We start from the raw sequence: 18,636 nt of genomic DNA, 5'->3' as shown, positions 1-18,636 counted from the left end.
CATAATGCTATTTAACCATCTAGACAGTTTGAGTTGAGTTGAGAGTTTTGGAGATATTGGCCACAGAGATACCTGCCTTTTCTCCAGTTTAAGGGAACCAGATGATACCCATCTTGGGGTGCTCAAAGCAGCAAGCAAATATGTCTGAAACAGTAATAGTAACTATGACCCAGTTACTCAGGTAATCAGCAGATCTTGTTGTGAGCAGTTTCATGTAGGAACTACTTTCTTTCTACTGACACTCACCAGCCATTTCACTGTGCAGCAGGAGGTATGTCTGGGCAATATGTTAAAATTTTCCCACTGGGCCACTGTTGGCTCAGCAACTGGCAATAGCTGATATATTTGCACATGTGTGTTTGTCTTTTAAATTAGCAAAATAAAACGACAAAAAAGACACAAGTGGTGGGCTCAGTCAGTAGCCAGTGTATTCATGCATAGGGCTGGGCAATATATCGATATTATATCTTATCATGATATGAGACTAGATATCATGATAGATTTTGGATATCGTTACATAGTGATATGTCATAAATGTTGTCTTTTTCCGGTTTTAAATGTATATTTTTCTATAACTTTATATTTCTGCATGACTTTGTTAGGACCGGGACTGTGAGAAACAAAATTCCATTCCCATATACTCTGTATCTGATAAATGACAAATACACACAACTTGATTCTTGAATGTTGAATTTTCTGAAATTATCAGACTCTTCTAGCTGTTTTATTATTTGTTTTTACCCACATTTCCAATGATTATTTATCAAAAAATAAGAAAAGCACCAATAATCCCTACAATATTGTCACAATGGGGGTATTGAGGTATCTGAGCAAAAAATATGGCGATATTTGATTACAGTAGCCCAGAACTGACAAACCAAGTACTGGCTGTAGAGTTTCTTGGCCACCGTAGGTTCTCCTACACACCAAGAAGTGGAGAATTGCGATCTGCTGTATCACTGCCAGATTTAATTAAATTTTACACACTGGGCCTTTAAAATATATGATAACCCTGGTTTATTAGGATATTTTTTTACACAATGAAAATCTAAGAGAATTTGTTTTCTTTAAAATAGCGTTTTAATTGCAGTGATGTTGTTCTGTCTTGTGCAGGTAGATCCATTACTGAACCATCATAATGGCAGGTTCCCAGTGGGAGCTTCCTCCGGAGCTATGTTGTCGACCCATGGCCTTTGTGGCTTTGACTGGCCTGGATGTGGTGTACAATGCTGTGCACCGGGCCATATGGGATGCCTTTTGCGCCAACCGGCGAGCTGACAGAGTTCCCATCTCTTTCAAAGTCCTCCCAGGAGACCACGAGTACCCCAAATGTCGCACTAAGGTGAGCAGCGGTTCGAGAGATTTTCAAGTTTATCAACAAACAAGAAGAATGTAATATCCCAACAAACCCAACCTATGGCATGAAATGGGAACACATTTTCAGTTTGCATTTGCTTACTTGCACATTATTGCATTGGTGGTAAACTATGGAAAAACAACAGAGGTAAAGAATTGTGAAGTCACTGACTGTTCTCTCTGTCTGGCTGTGTAGCGGACATCCTATGAGTGGTACATCCCTAAAGGCATCCTGAAAACAGGTTGGATGAATAAACATCTGAACCTGGTGCCGGCTCTGGTTGTTCTCTTCTACGAGCTTGACTGGGACGACCCTCAGTGGAAAGAGAAACAGTCTGAATGTGCAACTAAAGTGGAGATTGTCAGGTAGGTCTACAGCGAGTTTGCCTTTAGAAAGGATTTAATGGGTGACTGGCTGTGAGAGAGCCTGTCAATGTATCAGAGATTTGTTTTTTTCAAGCTCGATTGATACATTTTACTAACCTGTTGTTACTATATATGTGTGGGTCTCTTCTACACACAAAGGAAACCTTGATGGGTTTCATTGCTGCTGGTTGTTTTTTGTCATCAGATATGACTTGGTAACATGGATTCCCAGCATCCCACCTTGAGAAAACAGTAACTTAGGTCATGCATCTCTTGAGAAGTCTGTCATTGTAACAGAGTAAAACATGCTCCTTATTCTGTTTTCCGAATTTTGTTCAAGTATTCAGTGACTTCAGATCATGCCGATCAGCTCTGGACAGCCCCGGTTGAAACATAACTGCTGTAAATTTCATCTGCAGTCATGTATGTTGTGTTTGTCTGTTTTTAGGACCAGTCTTCAGGGCAGGAACACCAAGGTGGCTGTGGTTCTAATCCAGAAGAAAACTCCTCTACCTCCAGGTAAACATCCCTCCTCAATCATATTAATTTCTGCACACATGTTCTATCCCACCCATGTATGTTTCACTGGGTATCTACAGTATATCAGCATATTTGCCAACCCTCCCAGTTTTCCTGGGAGACTCACACTTTTCAGAGGAGGCCTGCTTGTGCCCACTGTATGGCTATATCCAGTTCACCTTAATACATCCATGCTTGTGCCTTGTCCTCCTCCATCTCCTCAGTAAGCCAGGGTTGTGCCTAGAGGGGAACCCTTGATTTGCAAAACTGTAGTGAGATTTATAGGCGATGTGTCTTTATTCCTTCTGTTTTGACAATGATATGGTTAAAAGCTGGGTAATTTTAGGGACAAAAAAAGAATTGTTTAGGGTTAGAGAAAGATCATGGTTTGGTGACCACTACCCCGAGATTTGGCTGGTCCGGAGTTCCTTTCTGGACACAACTGTGAGTGAGAGATGGTGAGAGAACGACAGAAATCTTTTCAGACATCCTAGAAAGAATTCTTGGTCATACAGAAAGTTTTAAAGGAAAGGTGCACATTTTTTAAAGAGCAGCCTAACTGACATACCCTTAGAAAATCATTTGTATTTGGTACTTGTATTTGAAATTGGATCAGCTAAGCCTAAATGTTGTGGTCCCATTTGTTTTACCAGCTAATAATTGTCAGTTAAAGGTCATTTGCAGGCATCTGTTTGCAAATATGTAGTTATTTTTATTCTTTGAAAGTTATTAGAATCGAAGAAACAAAGTTTATGCAACTCAGTTTTTCTGAGGAGCCACCTCTTTGTTTGCAAAATCTGCTTTTGAGGACTCAAGGGTGGCAAGTATGTGTATCAGTATCAGAGTAATTGTCAGCCAGTAACCTAAAGCCAAACAAGATTTACAAATTAGGCAGAAATTTTAGATGTACTATTTAACACAACTGCAGCAATCTGTTCTTTCTGTTTCCAGTTTCTATTCCCTGCCATGACATCACTTATCTTGTTGTTTGTACAGGAGAGGACCTGGTAGCATCAGAGAGAGCAGCAGCTCTTTGTAACGCCTGCGATCTGTCTGGGAAGAGTCTCTTCGTCCTGCCACATACTGATCACTTAGTGGGCTACATAATACGGTAGTTACCACTTCACTGATACTAAACAGATAAATTGTTTTCATACTTTCATCCCTAGAATTCTTGAAAAAATCTTTGCACAGCAGGTCCATGAGGTCATTGAAAGATCTTGTCCTGGCTGTCATATTGGAAGTTTCAGGTTGTCACAGATAGCTTTGTGTCCTCAAGTGCCCTGATACTTTGTGGAGTTCTGCAAGGAGCTCTGCAGTTCTCACTTTACATGTTACCTCTATGCCAGTTCAGTTGCCCCTTTTATGTCTTTGATGAATTGATTTTGCTCACATTTGCTACATTTTGATATAAATTGATATTGGCGATCTGAACTTAATCAAATGCAGTTACTTCAGATAAATCTCCTCCAAACATTGTGTGTTTATTAACTTGGATTCTTCTTTGTGATTCTGTAGGTTGGAGAATGCTTTTTACGAGCATGCTCAAACATACTACTACACTGAGATCCGCCGAGTCAAATCACATAAAGAATTCCTCAACAAGACAACACATCAGGTAGGAAATACAAATAAAGCTGCTTTGGAATAAAAGGTAAACATCAGAGTAGCCTGACATTACTCCTAAAGTACTTTGCAATGCACCCTCCTCAAGCTCCCTTTTACTTGTGGTAGTGTGCCCAGTGGATGACAAACATGACATCATATCCTTCCAGAAGGTGTTGCGGGGCTTGGTATTGCACCTCTGAATTTTTGTAACAAGTTGGCCTCAGTGCAAGCTGCGCCTCTCATTTCAACATGAAGAGAGACTGGGTACGCAGGATCGCCTGGACAGATGTCATATGTAACGAGCAGTGTGTGTAGACTCTATGATGAAGCTCCGAAAGATTTACAGATGTCTGCACTCATATATTCAACATAGAAAGCTTTTTAGCTGTTAAGGCAGCTGTAGCTTTATTTACTTAATGATGTGACTATATTTGTCTCTCTGCATGTAAGTGAAGGAAGAACATGTCCTCTTGCATTGCCTTTGTGGTTTTTAAATAGTTATAAGCAGATCAATTCTTCTCAGCAGTGGCGAGTTCCATGGTCAGCAGGAGCAGCCATGCTGTATAACGATGTTTCTCTGATTATTCACAGTATATTTTGTCTGTACACCATCTGGCATTTCAGGGAATACTGCAAAGAGCAACACGTTGAGCATAAATGCCAACTTCTAGGTTGCACGCAACAGGCAAACAAGGCTTCCCACTATCCTCCTCTTAATCTTTTCTCTGTTTTGTGATTCTGTTCCCAGCTGCTGTTTGTCAGACACCAGTTTAAAATTGCCTTCTTCAGTGAGCTGAAACAGGACACCCAGAATGCTCTCAAGTAAGTGATCCAATATATTGATGATGGAAAAAAGATTTTTGTTTGTTGTGAACAGCTCATGTTAGGATTTTATGAGATATTTTCAGCTCATTATTCAAAATTCAAAATTGAAAGTCAAAAGTCTTGAATACCATTTTAAAAGTTACTTGTAGCATACAAACATGTAGACTATATGTTGTACTCGTTCTTTTTATTTATTTAAGTTTGTTTGTTGTTTGTCTGAAGGTATTACAGAACTGCATACAGTCTTGTTCATGAGCTGAGAGCCCATGAGACCAACATGTTGGAGATCAAAACTATGGCTGGATTCATCAACTATAAGGTACAGTTCTATCTGTTTGTTTGTAATTGTTACATGGAAATGTTCGTCTGATCAGTACTTCGGTCAGTGGTAAGGTATCTCAAAAACTAATGTAGGTATTGATTGAGGAGGAGAGAAAGAGTGGGTGGTGCATTTGTCAGTGGGGACCAAAATTAGCACCATCTACCAGCCAAATTCTGGTAAATATGTAAGTAGCTGGTTTTCTTCACTCATCAGCCAAAAAAAAAAAAAAATTGTCTGTTGGTCAAAAAAGTTAATTTTGGAAAGAAGTTAATTGCTTTGTTAACTCATCATAAAACATACTTAACTGAGGCTCAACAGAAAGTAAATATAACTCACTAAAATTGTTGTGGCTTGTCTTTCCACTGCTCCAACAAACACCAACTCTGGTTTTGTTGAAATAAATCCTTAATTTACAGACTTAGATGTGAAAATATTCTGGCAGCCAGTCGCCGATAGCTGATATATTTGCCCAATCGCCCAAGCCTAATTTACATTAGTTTTTTGGTTGGGTCATTTTGAGGCAAGACTCTGTTTGTAAAAGTTTACAGACAACAGATGCAGTTAAAAACAAGGTGCAGTGATTTCACTGAAAAAAAATATGATTCATCTCTGGGGCCTCTGGACGGATGATTCGAATCTTTAAGGTTTAGGAGGCAGCCTGAACCAGATGGAAGTCTGCAGTTCCCGACCATTTACCAATTTGTCTTTTTTTTGTCTTTGCAGATCTGTCGTCTGTGTTTCCAGCATAACACTCCTCTAGATGCCATAGCCCAGTTCAGGAAACACATTGACCTGTGCAAGAAGAAGATCGGCAGTGCTGAACTGGCCTTCGAGCATGCCGCGTGGATGTCTAAACAGTGAGATACACACTGTTTATGAATACACATAAAATCGCACATATACACTGTGTAGTCATAGATACAGTGTTCCCACAGGTAGTGGGAATCTTTGAAAATGCTTGAATTTTAATGTAGTTTTTTTTCAAGGTTTGAAAAGTGTTTGGATTTTGGATGAAACACACGTCTGTGTGCTCTACATTGTTTGGATCTATTTTTATAAGCTTTTCCTGTAACCATTCTTTTCATGGTCAATTAATGTGTCCATCATTTTCAAGACTAATTAATTAGTTATTTGCTCCTTAAAATCTCATAAAATTAGGAAAAATGTTGATCAGCATTTCAAATATCTTGTTTTGTCCACAACTCGCAGATATGGAGGTTCCTGTCAAAGAGGAGTAGTGTATAAATATTCTCCTGTTTCATGCGCGTTCTCTGTTCATCTGTGCTTCCTAACAGGTTCCAGTCGTTTGGTGAGCTGTTTGATGAAGCCATAAAGTTGGGGCTGACTGCCATCCAGACCCAGAACCCTGGTTTCTACTACCAGCAGGCTGCCTGTTACAGCCAGGACAGGAAACAACAGGCACAGCAGCTCTGTCAGGTGATAATACAGATACTGTTACCACCTCTGTAACTCTTAATCAGATCTTGATAAATTAAGTTGCAAAAGTAAGAACACAAATAATATATTTCACCTCACAGAATGTCAGTTGTGGTCAGGAAACGTGCACTCTATCTTACCCATAACACACCAGATAATAGTTTAATTGGAGGGTTGGTGATTATAGGCTGGAGCAACTTATCCCTCCCCCGAACCGCTGGAGACCCAGAGTGGAGGACTGGACTTCTATGGCCAGAGACCGTGGAGACAAGGACACCAGAGTATGTTCATACATGCACAGTTTGTCTAATGTCCAAGTAAAAAGTTCAAGAATTAGAATTACATGGGCTGAACATATCCTGTGTGTTGTTTTGTTTCCAGGTATTGATCCTCCAGATGCAGAGAAGGAGAAAACTGGGATCCTGGCCTTGCAGATTAAAGAGCGAGATGTTCCACATTCTGTAAGAACACACACTCACACACAGAATACACAGCTTTGACCATGTTGTAGCTCACTGTTGTGTTGTCCCTTTTAAGGCAACAGTTATTAAACTTATGAAGAGTGTTTACTGAATATGTATTTTAGCATCTTTCAAATTATTCTGATGGAGTTTCTTTGTAGCAAAATGGGACAATTGTTGTGAAAATGTGTGGAGTTTCTGTACAGTGGTTTGCATTACTACAGGGTGGCTACATGTCCTTAGAAAGACTTAAAGGGGTTATTAAAATTATTATAATAATTATAACTAAATTATTATAAAGTTATTATTAAATTAATTGCCAACTGTTTTGATAATCGATTAATCAGTTTGAGTAATTTTTTTAAGAAAAAAAAAATCTAAATTCTCTAATTCCGGCTTCTTAAATGTGAATGTTTTTTGTTTCTTTACTTTATGACAGTAAACTGAATTAAAGAGTTAAATTAAAATGTCTCTGTTATCCTGTTGGTGTTTTGGGTTTTTGCTATTCGTATCCCAAACTTTGTCTCCTGCTGACCACCATAGAATCTGTCTGGATGGTGTGGAGGAGATGGCTAGTTAGCTAACCTGCAACACTACACTTTCTGTCTGTTTACTTTATTGTATTAACACCTGCCTCTCTCTGTCTCTGCCCCTACAGGAGCTGATAATAGCACTTCTCAGTAACGCTGTCGCCCAGTTTAAGAAGTACAAGTGCCCTCGGATGAAGAGTCACCTCAGTGAGTATCGCTGTGCTCTCTTAAGCTCCTTTTACACAGCAGGTTCAAGGTGCAAATATTGTGCCGTTACTCTATGTCGCTGCAAAGCTGAGTACCAGAACTGAACCGTTCCCTGCAGTTATCTTTAAGCCAAATCTGTATCCACCCGCAATCACTCTACAGGTGGAACTGTGAATATAAGCCCTGTGATGTGACCTGTACCCATGATTAAGTACACATGCACAGTTACTCAGTTGTGTTCTTAACTGATGCAGCGCCTGTGCTCCTGCAGCTGTCGATGTATTTCTATAGTGACCACTAATATGGCCATCAATAATACTTTTTTGAAACTTTTTACAAGCATCAAAGCCACTGACAACATTATTCTCAGTCTTAAAGCTCAACAAAATCCTCCCAAATATCTGAGTTGGTCTGTACCAGTTTAGTTATCAGCTAACCTAAATCACGTTCCATTGTTTGACAGGATGTGGGGTCAAAGGTTGTGTCGTTGACTTTCACAGTAAATCCTATCGCCTGATTAAGCATTATTACTCTATAAGTAAATATAAATGTTAAAAATACTGCAGTCATTTTCATTTCTGATTTCTCACCTGCTGGTTGCCCACAGTTAGTTGATTTTTACCAGTGCCTGCGCCTGTTTTTCACCCATTACACAATGTTTTTGCGGGTCACCTTTCAGGTACCCGTGGGTTCCCGACCTGATGCAGGACTCTGCGCTCAGCTCCTCGTCATGCTGATGGCGTTTTAAGCATAGTGAAAATACGCTGCAATGCCAGTGCAGACGATGCAAAAAATACGCTGACCTCAGTCAAACCACTTCGGTGGACACAGCCCTTTAGTTTCCACAGTTGCTGTAATGCTTCCATTGGAAGCAATGAAAGTGAAATTTAATTCTGTTATCTGCTGTGTGTATTTTACAGTCAGCACCTGCACTCTTCAGGGAGACATTTTGGTGAACCATAAAGGATATGAAAATCGTAGGCATCATGTTGATGCTCTGTGACGTATTTAACCTTGTGACCTTGACATGTTTAACCTTGTCACACTCAGTATTTATCTCACTGTCTCCTTCACAGTGGTGCAGATGGGAGAGGAGTACTACCATGCTAAAGACTACACCAAAGCCCTAAAGTAAGTCCAAATCAATGTTGGGTCCATTCCACTCTCTTACCTTTATGTAGATGCTCATAAAGATCTTGGGAGTCACCCTAAAGTTACACTGCACATGACATCTTTTAAACGATCAAACATGCTTCACACAACACAGTTTGTCATAAAAGAGACAAATACAAAGTTTTCACAGTCAGATTAGTATAACTAAAAGATGGAGTAGACTCCTTGTCCTTGACTAAATTAGATGGTAAAGTGGTCTTGAGTTTATTTTCCAAACAGCAGTATTGATGTCTGCCAGTAGAATAAGAGGAGATGTTTTCTTTAATCCTTGTTTATTCGCAAGTTATCTGAGTATGTGTCTGTGTGTTGTGTTGTCAGGCTGTTGGACTACGTAATGTGTGACTATCGCACAGAGCGATGGTGGGGCCTCCTGACAGCCATATTGACCACAGCTCTGCGCTGTGCTTATCTGATGGCCAGTGTTAAAGACTACATCATCTACTGCATGGAGCTGCTGGGTAGAGGTAAGCGTATAATGAACGTCCTCCACCTCCCCACCTCTACCGTGGAGCTAATGCACTGTTTATTGATTATATGTACGTTTCAGACAACAAAATACAACAAGCAAATATTGGTCATTTAATAATGATGATAATAATAATAATAAACGTTGTGTAATACCTTTCATGAAAGAAATGTAAGCTAAAGTGAACACATAAATTTTCAGCTTTCTTTTAAAAATATTTAACAAGCTGGCTTGTCTTTTATCTATAGGTAGTTTGATCCAGAGCTTTAGGGAGCAACTGACTAAGGATTTTTAAGATTCCTTCATTTGTTAATTAGTAGAAGCTGGTCTGTGTACAGGTTGTTGGCCAAATGTTCCTTCTTGTTCCTCACCTGAGAAGTCAAAAGGGTCCTGCCCACAAATTGAGAGCTTGTTTGTTGAGGATTGTTTTCTTTGTTTAAAAGTGGTATTTATCCTAAGATATATAAAATATAACACATTTAGTTTCAATCCAAAACAAAACAAAGTGAAACAAAAAACAGTTCCCATAATATATGGAAGGAGAGGTAATGGTTCAGTCATCTTGTCTTCTAGCTTCAACCTTGAAGGAGGACCAAAAGTCGAGGATTGAGAAGAATCTCATCAAAGTCCTGATGGTGAGTAGAAGGACGGCACAATATGTTCATCAAATCAAATAACCATCCACCGGATTCAACACCAAACCATCTGAAAATAAAGGATCTGAATGAATAGCTTCAAAAGTTGTGGCATTATCAAAGACACCAATACGTCACTGAGTGATGTCAGAATGTTACTGTGTGCAGTGAGGGTTTGATTCAAATACATGAAATGTAGGTTTCATTTGACAGGATAGCCATGACCGTAATAAAGAAGAATAAGTTTATATATATATTACACATATTATAGCTTGTATTAATATGCTTTGGCAACATTGTATTTTATGCAGTCATGCCAGTAAAGCCAGTGGATTGAATAAAGAAGAGGCCCTTTAAGAAATATCACAACTCCAATTTTCTGTTTTCAGAACGAGGTCCCTGATGCTGAGCCAGAGTGTGACTCATCCTCCGTCACTGCAGCCAGGTCGCTGTGGAGCGACCGTATGGCTTTGGCCGGATCAAATGAGTTGACCATAGAAGTGCAGGACTACATCCCGTTCAGTTAGTAAACACACACTCACTCAACTGAACTGTTCACACTGTTTACTCTCCTCCATGTTTGTGGTGTACATGAAGTCAAGAAAATAATGACTACAGCAATGCTCCATGTTTGAGTAAAAGAAAGGAGGAGAGAAAATTATTGCGTTTAAAGGGATAATTCACCCAGTACTGAAAATCAAGTCATTATCTACTCATTCCAACTCTTGCCGATTGAAGGTCGGGTTTAAGTATTTAGTCCACAAAACAGTTTGAGTTTCACAGGAAAACAGTGTTGCAGAATTTCCCAAACAATTTAGGTGAATTGTGACCAGTTTTCAAACAGAAAAATACAACTGTTAAAAAAACAAACAAAAAAAAACAAACAAACTGAAAATACCTCCATACTGCTCATCTGATGTAATCCAAGTCTACTAAAGCCCCAACATGCCAAGTTGACTTGAAAGATGTCATTTAAACCATGTTTTAACCTAAAGCTTTACTGTAGATCCTTAGCATAGAGCTACGTTCACATATGCACACACAGGTGACCAGCATATTGGGGCTTTAGGAGACTTGGATTACACCTCCAGCAGTGTTTTGTGGGCTGAAAAACTAAACCCGACCTTCAATCGGTGTGAGGGTGATGAGATAATGACATTTTCATTTTTGGGTGAACTATCCCTTTAAGAGAAATATGTTACAATTTCAAGTATGGATCAATTCTCTCAAATGGTGTTAGAATTATTATTCTTTATATGAGGATGTTTCAACTCTGACTTCTCCTGTCTGACTCCAGTCCAGTGTAAGGCGAAGTTCCAGTCTCCTAGTTTCCATGTAGACCAGCCCATCCAGCTCCAGGTTTTCCTCCGAGCTGACTGTCCTCATCCTGTGTCATTCAACAAGCTGGCTGTCAGCCTCAGTAACCAGGTAACTACACAGATATTGACCTATTGACCCATAAACAACCAAAATAATATTTTGTGATAGAATTCTACAGAAGGGTGGCAAATAAAAGGAAAACACAACAAAGTTTCATGTTTCAAATTGTATCACGTCACTTTGAAGACCTGTACCACCCCGTCAGGGTTTATTTTGCTTTAATGACCTGCTCATTGTACATTATCCCTTACATAACCAGCAGTTATAGTCAAGAAGTGTAATTTATTAGAGTGTTAAAAAACAACTGGTGGAAAAATGATAATATAAACACTAATGTGTGTTTTTCGTGTGCAGGAGTACAACCAGTGGTGTGTGGTGGAGTCTTCAGGTCAGGAGAAAATGAGCCTGTTGCCTGGAAAAACCAAATGCTACAACTTCAGCTTTGTAGCAAAGACTGAAGATGTTGGCAAGAAGATAGAGGTGAGGAAAGTGTGTGTGTGTGTGTGAGAGAGAGAGAGAGAGAGAGAGACAAAAACTGTTACTGTGTGTGTTGCTGGGTATTTTCATATAGATGACAGGTATAGAGGTGATGCTGGGCAGCGACAGTGGCCGTTGTGTATTTGTGAGCTGGAGAGGAGCGGGTGGAGACGCTGCCTCTACCCACGAAGCCTTGCAGGCTAGCAGGTCGTCACGTCGATGGGGGCGGAGCATGGAGGCACGTCAAGAGCTGGACTGGGACAGCCTGACCATGCAGCACAGCACCATGTAAGACTCTGTTCACACACGACACAATCCCGGAGTTCCTCTATCATCTGTCACTTTGTACAGTGTCAGAGTTCATTAATTTGTTGTTGTCGTTGTTTAGGATAATCTCCAGAGTCCCAAAGATCTCTGTTCAGCTGAGCCACCAGCCTCCTGCACTCAACAATGAAATGTACTGCATCAACCTTACTGTCCAATCACAGGAGGAGGGCGTGGCTAAGGACGTCAAACTGACAGCTGGCCTCAAACCAGGTACACGGATTACTCTTATAACCGCAAATACTTGTTTTTCTGTTTCTGAACAGAATAAACCAATGAGATATGATATTTTAATTAGTGAGCACCGGGTAGTGATATGTCTATTTTTCACTTTTTACAGTGCCAGGCTCGCTGTTTTCCCCCTGCTATCAGTCTTTATGCTGAGCTAGGATAGCTACATCTTGACTCCAGCACTGTATTTAAAGCAGGGTTCTCACAGGTGCTGGAAATCCTTGAAAATGCTTGAATTTTAATGTAGCGTTTTCAAGGTTTGAAAATTGCTGAGATTTTGGATGAAGTGCTTAAAACTGCTTGAAGTTGTAGTTGCATTACTTCCGCAATAGCTGAAATCATAGAATGTTTTTTTTCTTAAATAACGACTCAAACCAAATAATTGATTAATTAGTTGTCACTGTCTTGTCAGTTGAAAAGATAATATGAGAATATACGTGTGTCCGTGTGCTCCACATGTCATTGTTTATTGTTCAAGTCTTTTCTGTTATGATTATTTTCATTATTGATCAATCTATTGATAATTTTCAAGTCCAAGACAAAGTCCTCAAATGTCTCGTTTTGTCCACAACTCAAAGAGATTCTGTTTACTGTCAGGGAGGAGTAAAGAAACCAGAAAATATTCTAATTTAACGAAGCTGGAATCAGGGAAATTTGACATTTTTTATTAAAAGATTAATCAAAACAATGAGTTGTTTATCAAAATAGATGCAGATCAATTTAATAGTGGATTAAGAATAGATTAATTGTTTCAGCTCTAAGTGTTTTATGTTGGTTATTATATTGGTAGAATATTGTTCTTTATTTTAACATTGTAAACCTGATAATAATCCCCATTTTTACTAAATGTATCTGTTATCTGTTTGTCTTTTTTATTTGTAACTGTAATGGAATACCGTTATCTGTTTTGTATTCAGATTACATCATCCCGTTCCATCTGTTACTTCCCAAACCTTACATCAGTGTAGTAAATGGTTTTGTGTTTGTCTTGATCGGTCTGTCCAGGCCAGGATGCCAATCTAGGCCAGACAACACATGTGACACTCGACGGCTCCAAGGTTTGTGACGACACAGCACCTGCCCTGCTCCCTGACGTACCGTTAGGAGATCTGAAACCAGGCCAAAAGGTACACACACACACACACACACACACACACACACACACACACACACACACACACACACACACACACTCAGAAAGAAATGTTTTAGAGTTCCTGAGAAATCTGCGTAACATAACATTTTCATGCATTGTAACTTCCTTAATCACACACCTGCCTGGTAAAATAAGGACAGTATCCGTGTGTGTGTTTGTCTCTAGCTGGAGAGATGTGTGTATGTGAAGTGTGTGTCAACGGGACCAAGGGTCTACCTGTTCCATGTGGCCTACAGCATTGATACTACAGTGGAGGGACGACAGATTGTCTGCAAATGTCATAAGGTAAAGAACGCCGTCTGTCCTGCACACGCAGCTGACAGTCAGCACACTGTTAAAATTATAGATGCTCAGCATGTTTTTTTCTTTTCTCATCTGGTTTACTCCTCTCTTGTTTGGTTGCCTTCCAGGATGAGACGGTTACCATAGAGACTGTGGTTCCATTTGAGGTGTCGGTCAAGTTTGTGTCCACTAAGGTCTGTAGCCCATACTTTTTTAAATTTATTAACAAAGCTGGAGTACCAAAAGTTTTCAAACCGTCTGATACTAAGCCAGATACCAGACCGGAGTGTTAATACCTAATTTTACCACTAGGTGTTGCTATAGACGTATTTTTTGTTTACCCTTGAGCGTTGAGATTGTTGGTGCTTTAGGAGGCATTCTGGCTGGTAAGACTTTATGAAGTGATATTGTTTTTATTAATATTTTTATTTTCTGTGTTTCTGTCTGTTTGCAGTTCGAGCCGTTGGACCGGGTAGCGGTGGACATCCCCTTCCTGTTGATGACAGACATCTTGTCGTCGTCTCCCTGGCCTCTCCTGCTGGCCTCCTCCTCTCTGCAGCTGATGACTATGACCAGCAACACACCGCCGCTGCAGTCACAGCTGCAGGAAGGTACCAGACTAGCTTTTCACAATTAATGTGCAAACACTTCTTTAGATTCGTAGCTGTAATTAAAACATGTAAATCCCATGACCCTAACGTATTTTGTGTGTGTGATTAGTGGTACTGCAGACAGGCGAGTGTGCCAGCGAGTGTTTCTGTCTCCGGTGTCCACCACAGACCAACAGCAGTACCACTGTAGCTACAGGACAGTACCTGATATCATGGAGGAGGTATGTACACACACACACACACACACACACACACACACACACACACACTTACAGAGGATGTGCTGAGTAATCAGTGGGATGAACAGGCTTGTAGAGGGTTCTTATAGGTGCTGGAAATCCTTGAAAATGATTGAATTTTAATGTAGTGTTTTCAAGGTTTAAAAAATGCTTGTAGATTAGTTTCACAATAGCTGAAATCAATCAATCTGGACTTTTTTTCCTTAAAATGACTCAGAACGATTAATTGATTAATTATTTCTATCACTAGTCTTTTCTGTAACCATTATTTTCATTGTCGATTAATCTGTTGATCATTTTTCTATGAAATCTCAGAAAATGGTAAAAAACAACAACAAATTGATCAGTGTTTTAATTATTAATCTGGTTACAATCAAGTTGTGTCTGTATTGATCATTTTCTCCATTTGCTCCATTAATCAATTAGTTGTTTGATCCATAAAATTACCAACTCAAAGATATTCAGTTTACTGTCAGAGAGGATTAAAAAAATCTGAAAATATGCACATTTGAGAAACTGAAATCAGAGAATTTGGTCATGTTTTTCTTAAAAATTGACTGATTAATAACATTTGATTAATTGTAGCAGCTCTAATAGGATGCCAGGTCTACTTACAGACAGGTGTCACACTTGATGGAACTTTGTTTTCCTTGAACTTGTCTCTCTTCTGTAGAAGTCTGTCATGAAACATCATTTTGGTTGTTTATAGCACAGAAACATCTGATTGAAACATTTTGAGCATGTATATGTATATAAATATGTGATTTACCACAGATGTAAGGTGCTCGAAAAGCTTGAAAATGATGGAAAAGTGCTTGAATTTGACTTTTATCGAAGGTGGAGGAAAGCTTGTAAAGCTCTGAACCTTGTTGTAACTCTGTTGTACAGAAAGTCATCCAGTGCAGACAGTCCTCTGATCCAAACTACAGTCACTCTACCTCACGTCATCCTGGAGTCTGTCCCCCTGTACATCCACGCCGGTCAGTCAACTGAAGACACACATCACACACACTGTACACATCATAATTGATTAATGTCTCTGCTCTTCCAGCTGTGACTTTCTGATGATTTTTGCTTTTAGTAACGTCGAAGGTCTGCATTTTATTTCTTTGTCTCCTGCTTGGGTTCAGATTTACCATCATTTGGGCGCGTCAGAGAGTCTCTGTCAGTGCGTTACCACATAGAGAACAGAACAGCTCTGGTGCAAGAAGTGGAGATGGCTGTGGAACCTTCTGATGCCTTCATGTTCTCTGGACTCAAACAGGTACAACGGTGCCCACTTTTAAATAATAAAATAAAGATTTGTCAATAAGTAGCTACATTCAGCATTGAATCTAAAATAGATTTAGTCAACTAAAATCTAATGGGTTTAGTTAAGTGCAGTGTATTATTTACAGAGGTGGCAAAAGTCCACACATTCTTTACTGAAGTAGAAGTACTGATACTTGTGTAAGAAGAAGAACCTGGTAAAAGCAGAAGTGCTGATTCAACTTCTTTACTGTAGTGCAAGTGAAAAAGTAGGACATGATTTGTCTGAATTCTTAATACGGGCTGCATATACATTACTTTTTATTATCGTCTCATTTTAATCAGTGAAGGATTGTCATTGACAAAAACTATGATGAAAAGTATTCATCACAAAGAAATAAACAGACTTTAAGAATTGAAAATATATACTTGAGAAATGAACGCATGGACAAGAAATCAGATTGACAGTGGGTGTGAATGTGTGTGCGCAGGTGCGTCTGCGTATCCTCCCTGGCTCAGAGCAGCAGATGCTGTATAACTATTACCCGCTGATGGCTGGTTACCAAACACTACCACAGCTCAACATCAGCCTGCCGCGCTGCCCCACCACCAACACACACACACTGAGACGCTTTCTGCCCCAACGCATCTTTGTCAAGGTAACACACTCACAGACATGCATGAATACACACCACTGAGTTATCAGTCGCGGTTGTGAAGATATTCAGCCTCCCGTCTTCTTCTCTCTCCTCAGCCTCAGGGTCGACAGCTGGATGATGCCTCCATCGCAGCAGCTTGAGAAGAACACAAACTGTTTATTGTAAATATGAGAACAAAGCAACATGTGTAGGTTGTTGTAGATGTTTGATTGCTCACACATGACAATATTAACACTATTTGTTTCAAACTGTGGTGTAAAAATGCAGCAGGAAAACCACGTTGACCAAACAAGAGACATTAGTTTGTGTTCAGAGTGAATGTGAACATAATGAGCATGAATGAACTGCTACGCTGATGTTCATTACAATGAAGATGATGGATGAATCTGATGTGAACTATAAGGAAACTTGAGTAGAGTGTAATACATGAAAGTGAATGTGTTGACATTTTAATTAAACCGAAGTGACGTAAACTAGTTGTGTTCCCTGTTCATATCATAAAACTGATGACGGTATTCTGTTTTCACAGGTCACCACTTTTTGTCAGGGTTCTTAAAGCAGGGTCAGGGTTCTTCTTTTTCAGCGTTCTAGTGCTGAAAATAAAATTAAATCAGAGAATTTGGACATTCCTTTCATTAAAATGTGACTAAAAATGATTAATTGATTAATTAATATCACAATACGTCCTGTCAAGCATTATTTTAATCTGTTGATCATTTTCTCAATTAATCAATTAGTAATTCAGTCTATAAAATGTCAGAAAATGGTGAACAATATTGATCTAAGTCCAAGGTGACATCCTCACGTCTTGTTTTGTTCACAAAGATATTCAGTTTCTCTTAAAAATACTAAGACCCACTAATTAATCATCAAAATAGTTGATTAATTCAATGATCGTTACAGACAGATATCAAATATCACTGCGGCCTCACTTTTGACCAATCTGAACACAATCTGAAACACTTGATATCAACCATCTACATAACGTCTGTGTTGATTTTGGTGGCATTTAAATGGAGACATAAAAGTTAATTGATTTAGCATATTTTGAAGAATGTAGAGTGATGGACTTTTGAATTGACCACAGGTTGCAGTGAGGCAAGTTTGGATTGTGAAATGTCTAGAAATTTAGATTTGTGCCCATTTTAATCAGTTATTACCAAAAACCATGCATTGACTGAGTCTTTGGGATTGAATGACTCCTGAACACGTGTCTCGATTTTCACGTTGATATCTTAATGTGTTCTTGAGTTATTACAGATTTTTGGAAATTAGCTATTTTGATAAAAGTTGATCATAAAATCCAAATGGGCTGACAAAGTAAAATTCCTTTGATAACTTTAGAGGAGCAAAATCTGTAGATGGTGCTGACTCATTTTTGTGCTGATTGGCCTAAAAAATAAAATTGAGGGAAAGTCCTAAAAGGTGACATTTTAAAGGAGAAGACTAGTTACGAAAAATGCAGATGAATTGAATGCTTAAAATGGCGAAAGAATTTGAGTCTAGGCTGATCTATTTTCAAGGTAATTGCAAAAATGTGAACTTGATTGTTACAGTGCCACCTTGAGGTCAATTAGTGTCATTTTTGTTGCCTGAGTAGTGGGTGGAATCTACAACCCACCTGCCAATTTTGAAGTTTGAAGTGAAGTTTTGTCTTAATGTTTTTGCTGCACGAACACTTTTAGTGTAGAAAAATAAGAAGAAAGAACAAAACCTGCAAGCAGGTTTTAATTTGGTTCAAGCAGGTTAGGTGAAAGACTTTTTCAGAGCAGAGGGCCAGATGCTGATGACTTGAAAACTTAAAATTTGTACACTGTTTTTGAGACAATTGCTAAGATGTACATGTACAGGAGCCTGATGTTACAACCTGAGCAGGAGATGAATTCTCAACCTGCTGCTACCACCACATTATCCATTTTGGGATTAGAACCTATGACCTGACAGTTACAGTGCATGTCCTTAGACCACTAGACCATCAGGACAACACAGCTAGCCTTCCCATTAGCTAACACTAAATAGTAATAGTAATTCTGCAGAAAATGAAATGCTGCGTTGAAGTCAATGACAATGAATAATTTAATGATCTCTAACACTTGAAGGTGATAATCAGTTGGTAATCAGCGC

At 39.2% G+C, this 18,636-nt stretch overlaps 1 protein-coding gene across 1 annotated transcript; it reads left to right on the top strand.

The window, feature by feature from the left end:
* Nucleotides 1-1,114: 1,114 nt before the first annotated feature.
* On the top strand, nt 1,115-16,985 carry trappc11 (trafficking protein particle complex subunit 11). Its single transcript, XM_084718844.1, has 29 exons — nt 1,115-1,342; nt 1,553-1,722; nt 2,171-2,241; nt 3,238-3,352; nt 3,760-3,859; nt 4,598-4,671; nt 4,897-4,993; nt 5,720-5,853; nt 6,292-6,433; nt 6,621-6,714; nt 6,815-6,894; nt 7,553-7,631; nt 8,708-8,762; nt 9,123-9,268; nt 9,844-9,905; nt 10,295-10,427; nt 11,203-11,333; nt 11,640-11,765; nt 11,857-12,050; nt 12,151-12,299; nt 13,323-13,444; nt 13,639-13,758; nt 13,884-13,949; nt 14,210-14,366; nt 14,476-14,587; nt 15,494-15,585; nt 15,736-15,869; nt 16,345-16,512; nt 16,608-16,985. The coding sequence occupies exons 1-29, from the start codon at nt 1,139-1,141 to the stop codon at nt 16,650-16,652; spliced, it is 3,372 nt and encodes a 1,123-aa protein (XP_084574970.1). The 5' UTR covers nt 1,115-1,138; the 3' UTR covers nt 16,653-16,985.
* The last annotated feature ends 1,651 nt before the right edge of the window (nt 16,986-18,636 follow it).

Source organism: Lutjanus erythropterus, chromosome 5 (assembly GCF_056507025.1).
Source record: "Lutjanus erythropterus isolate fLutEry1 chromosome 5, fLutEry1.hap2, whole genome shotgun sequence".
NCBI classification, from domain to species: Eukaryota; Metazoa; Chordata; class Actinopteri; order Lutjaniformes; family Lutjanidae; genus Lutjanus; species Lutjanus erythropterus.
Note: the sequence above shows the minus strand (reverse complement) of the source record. Positions and strands in the feature narration are given on the sequence as shown.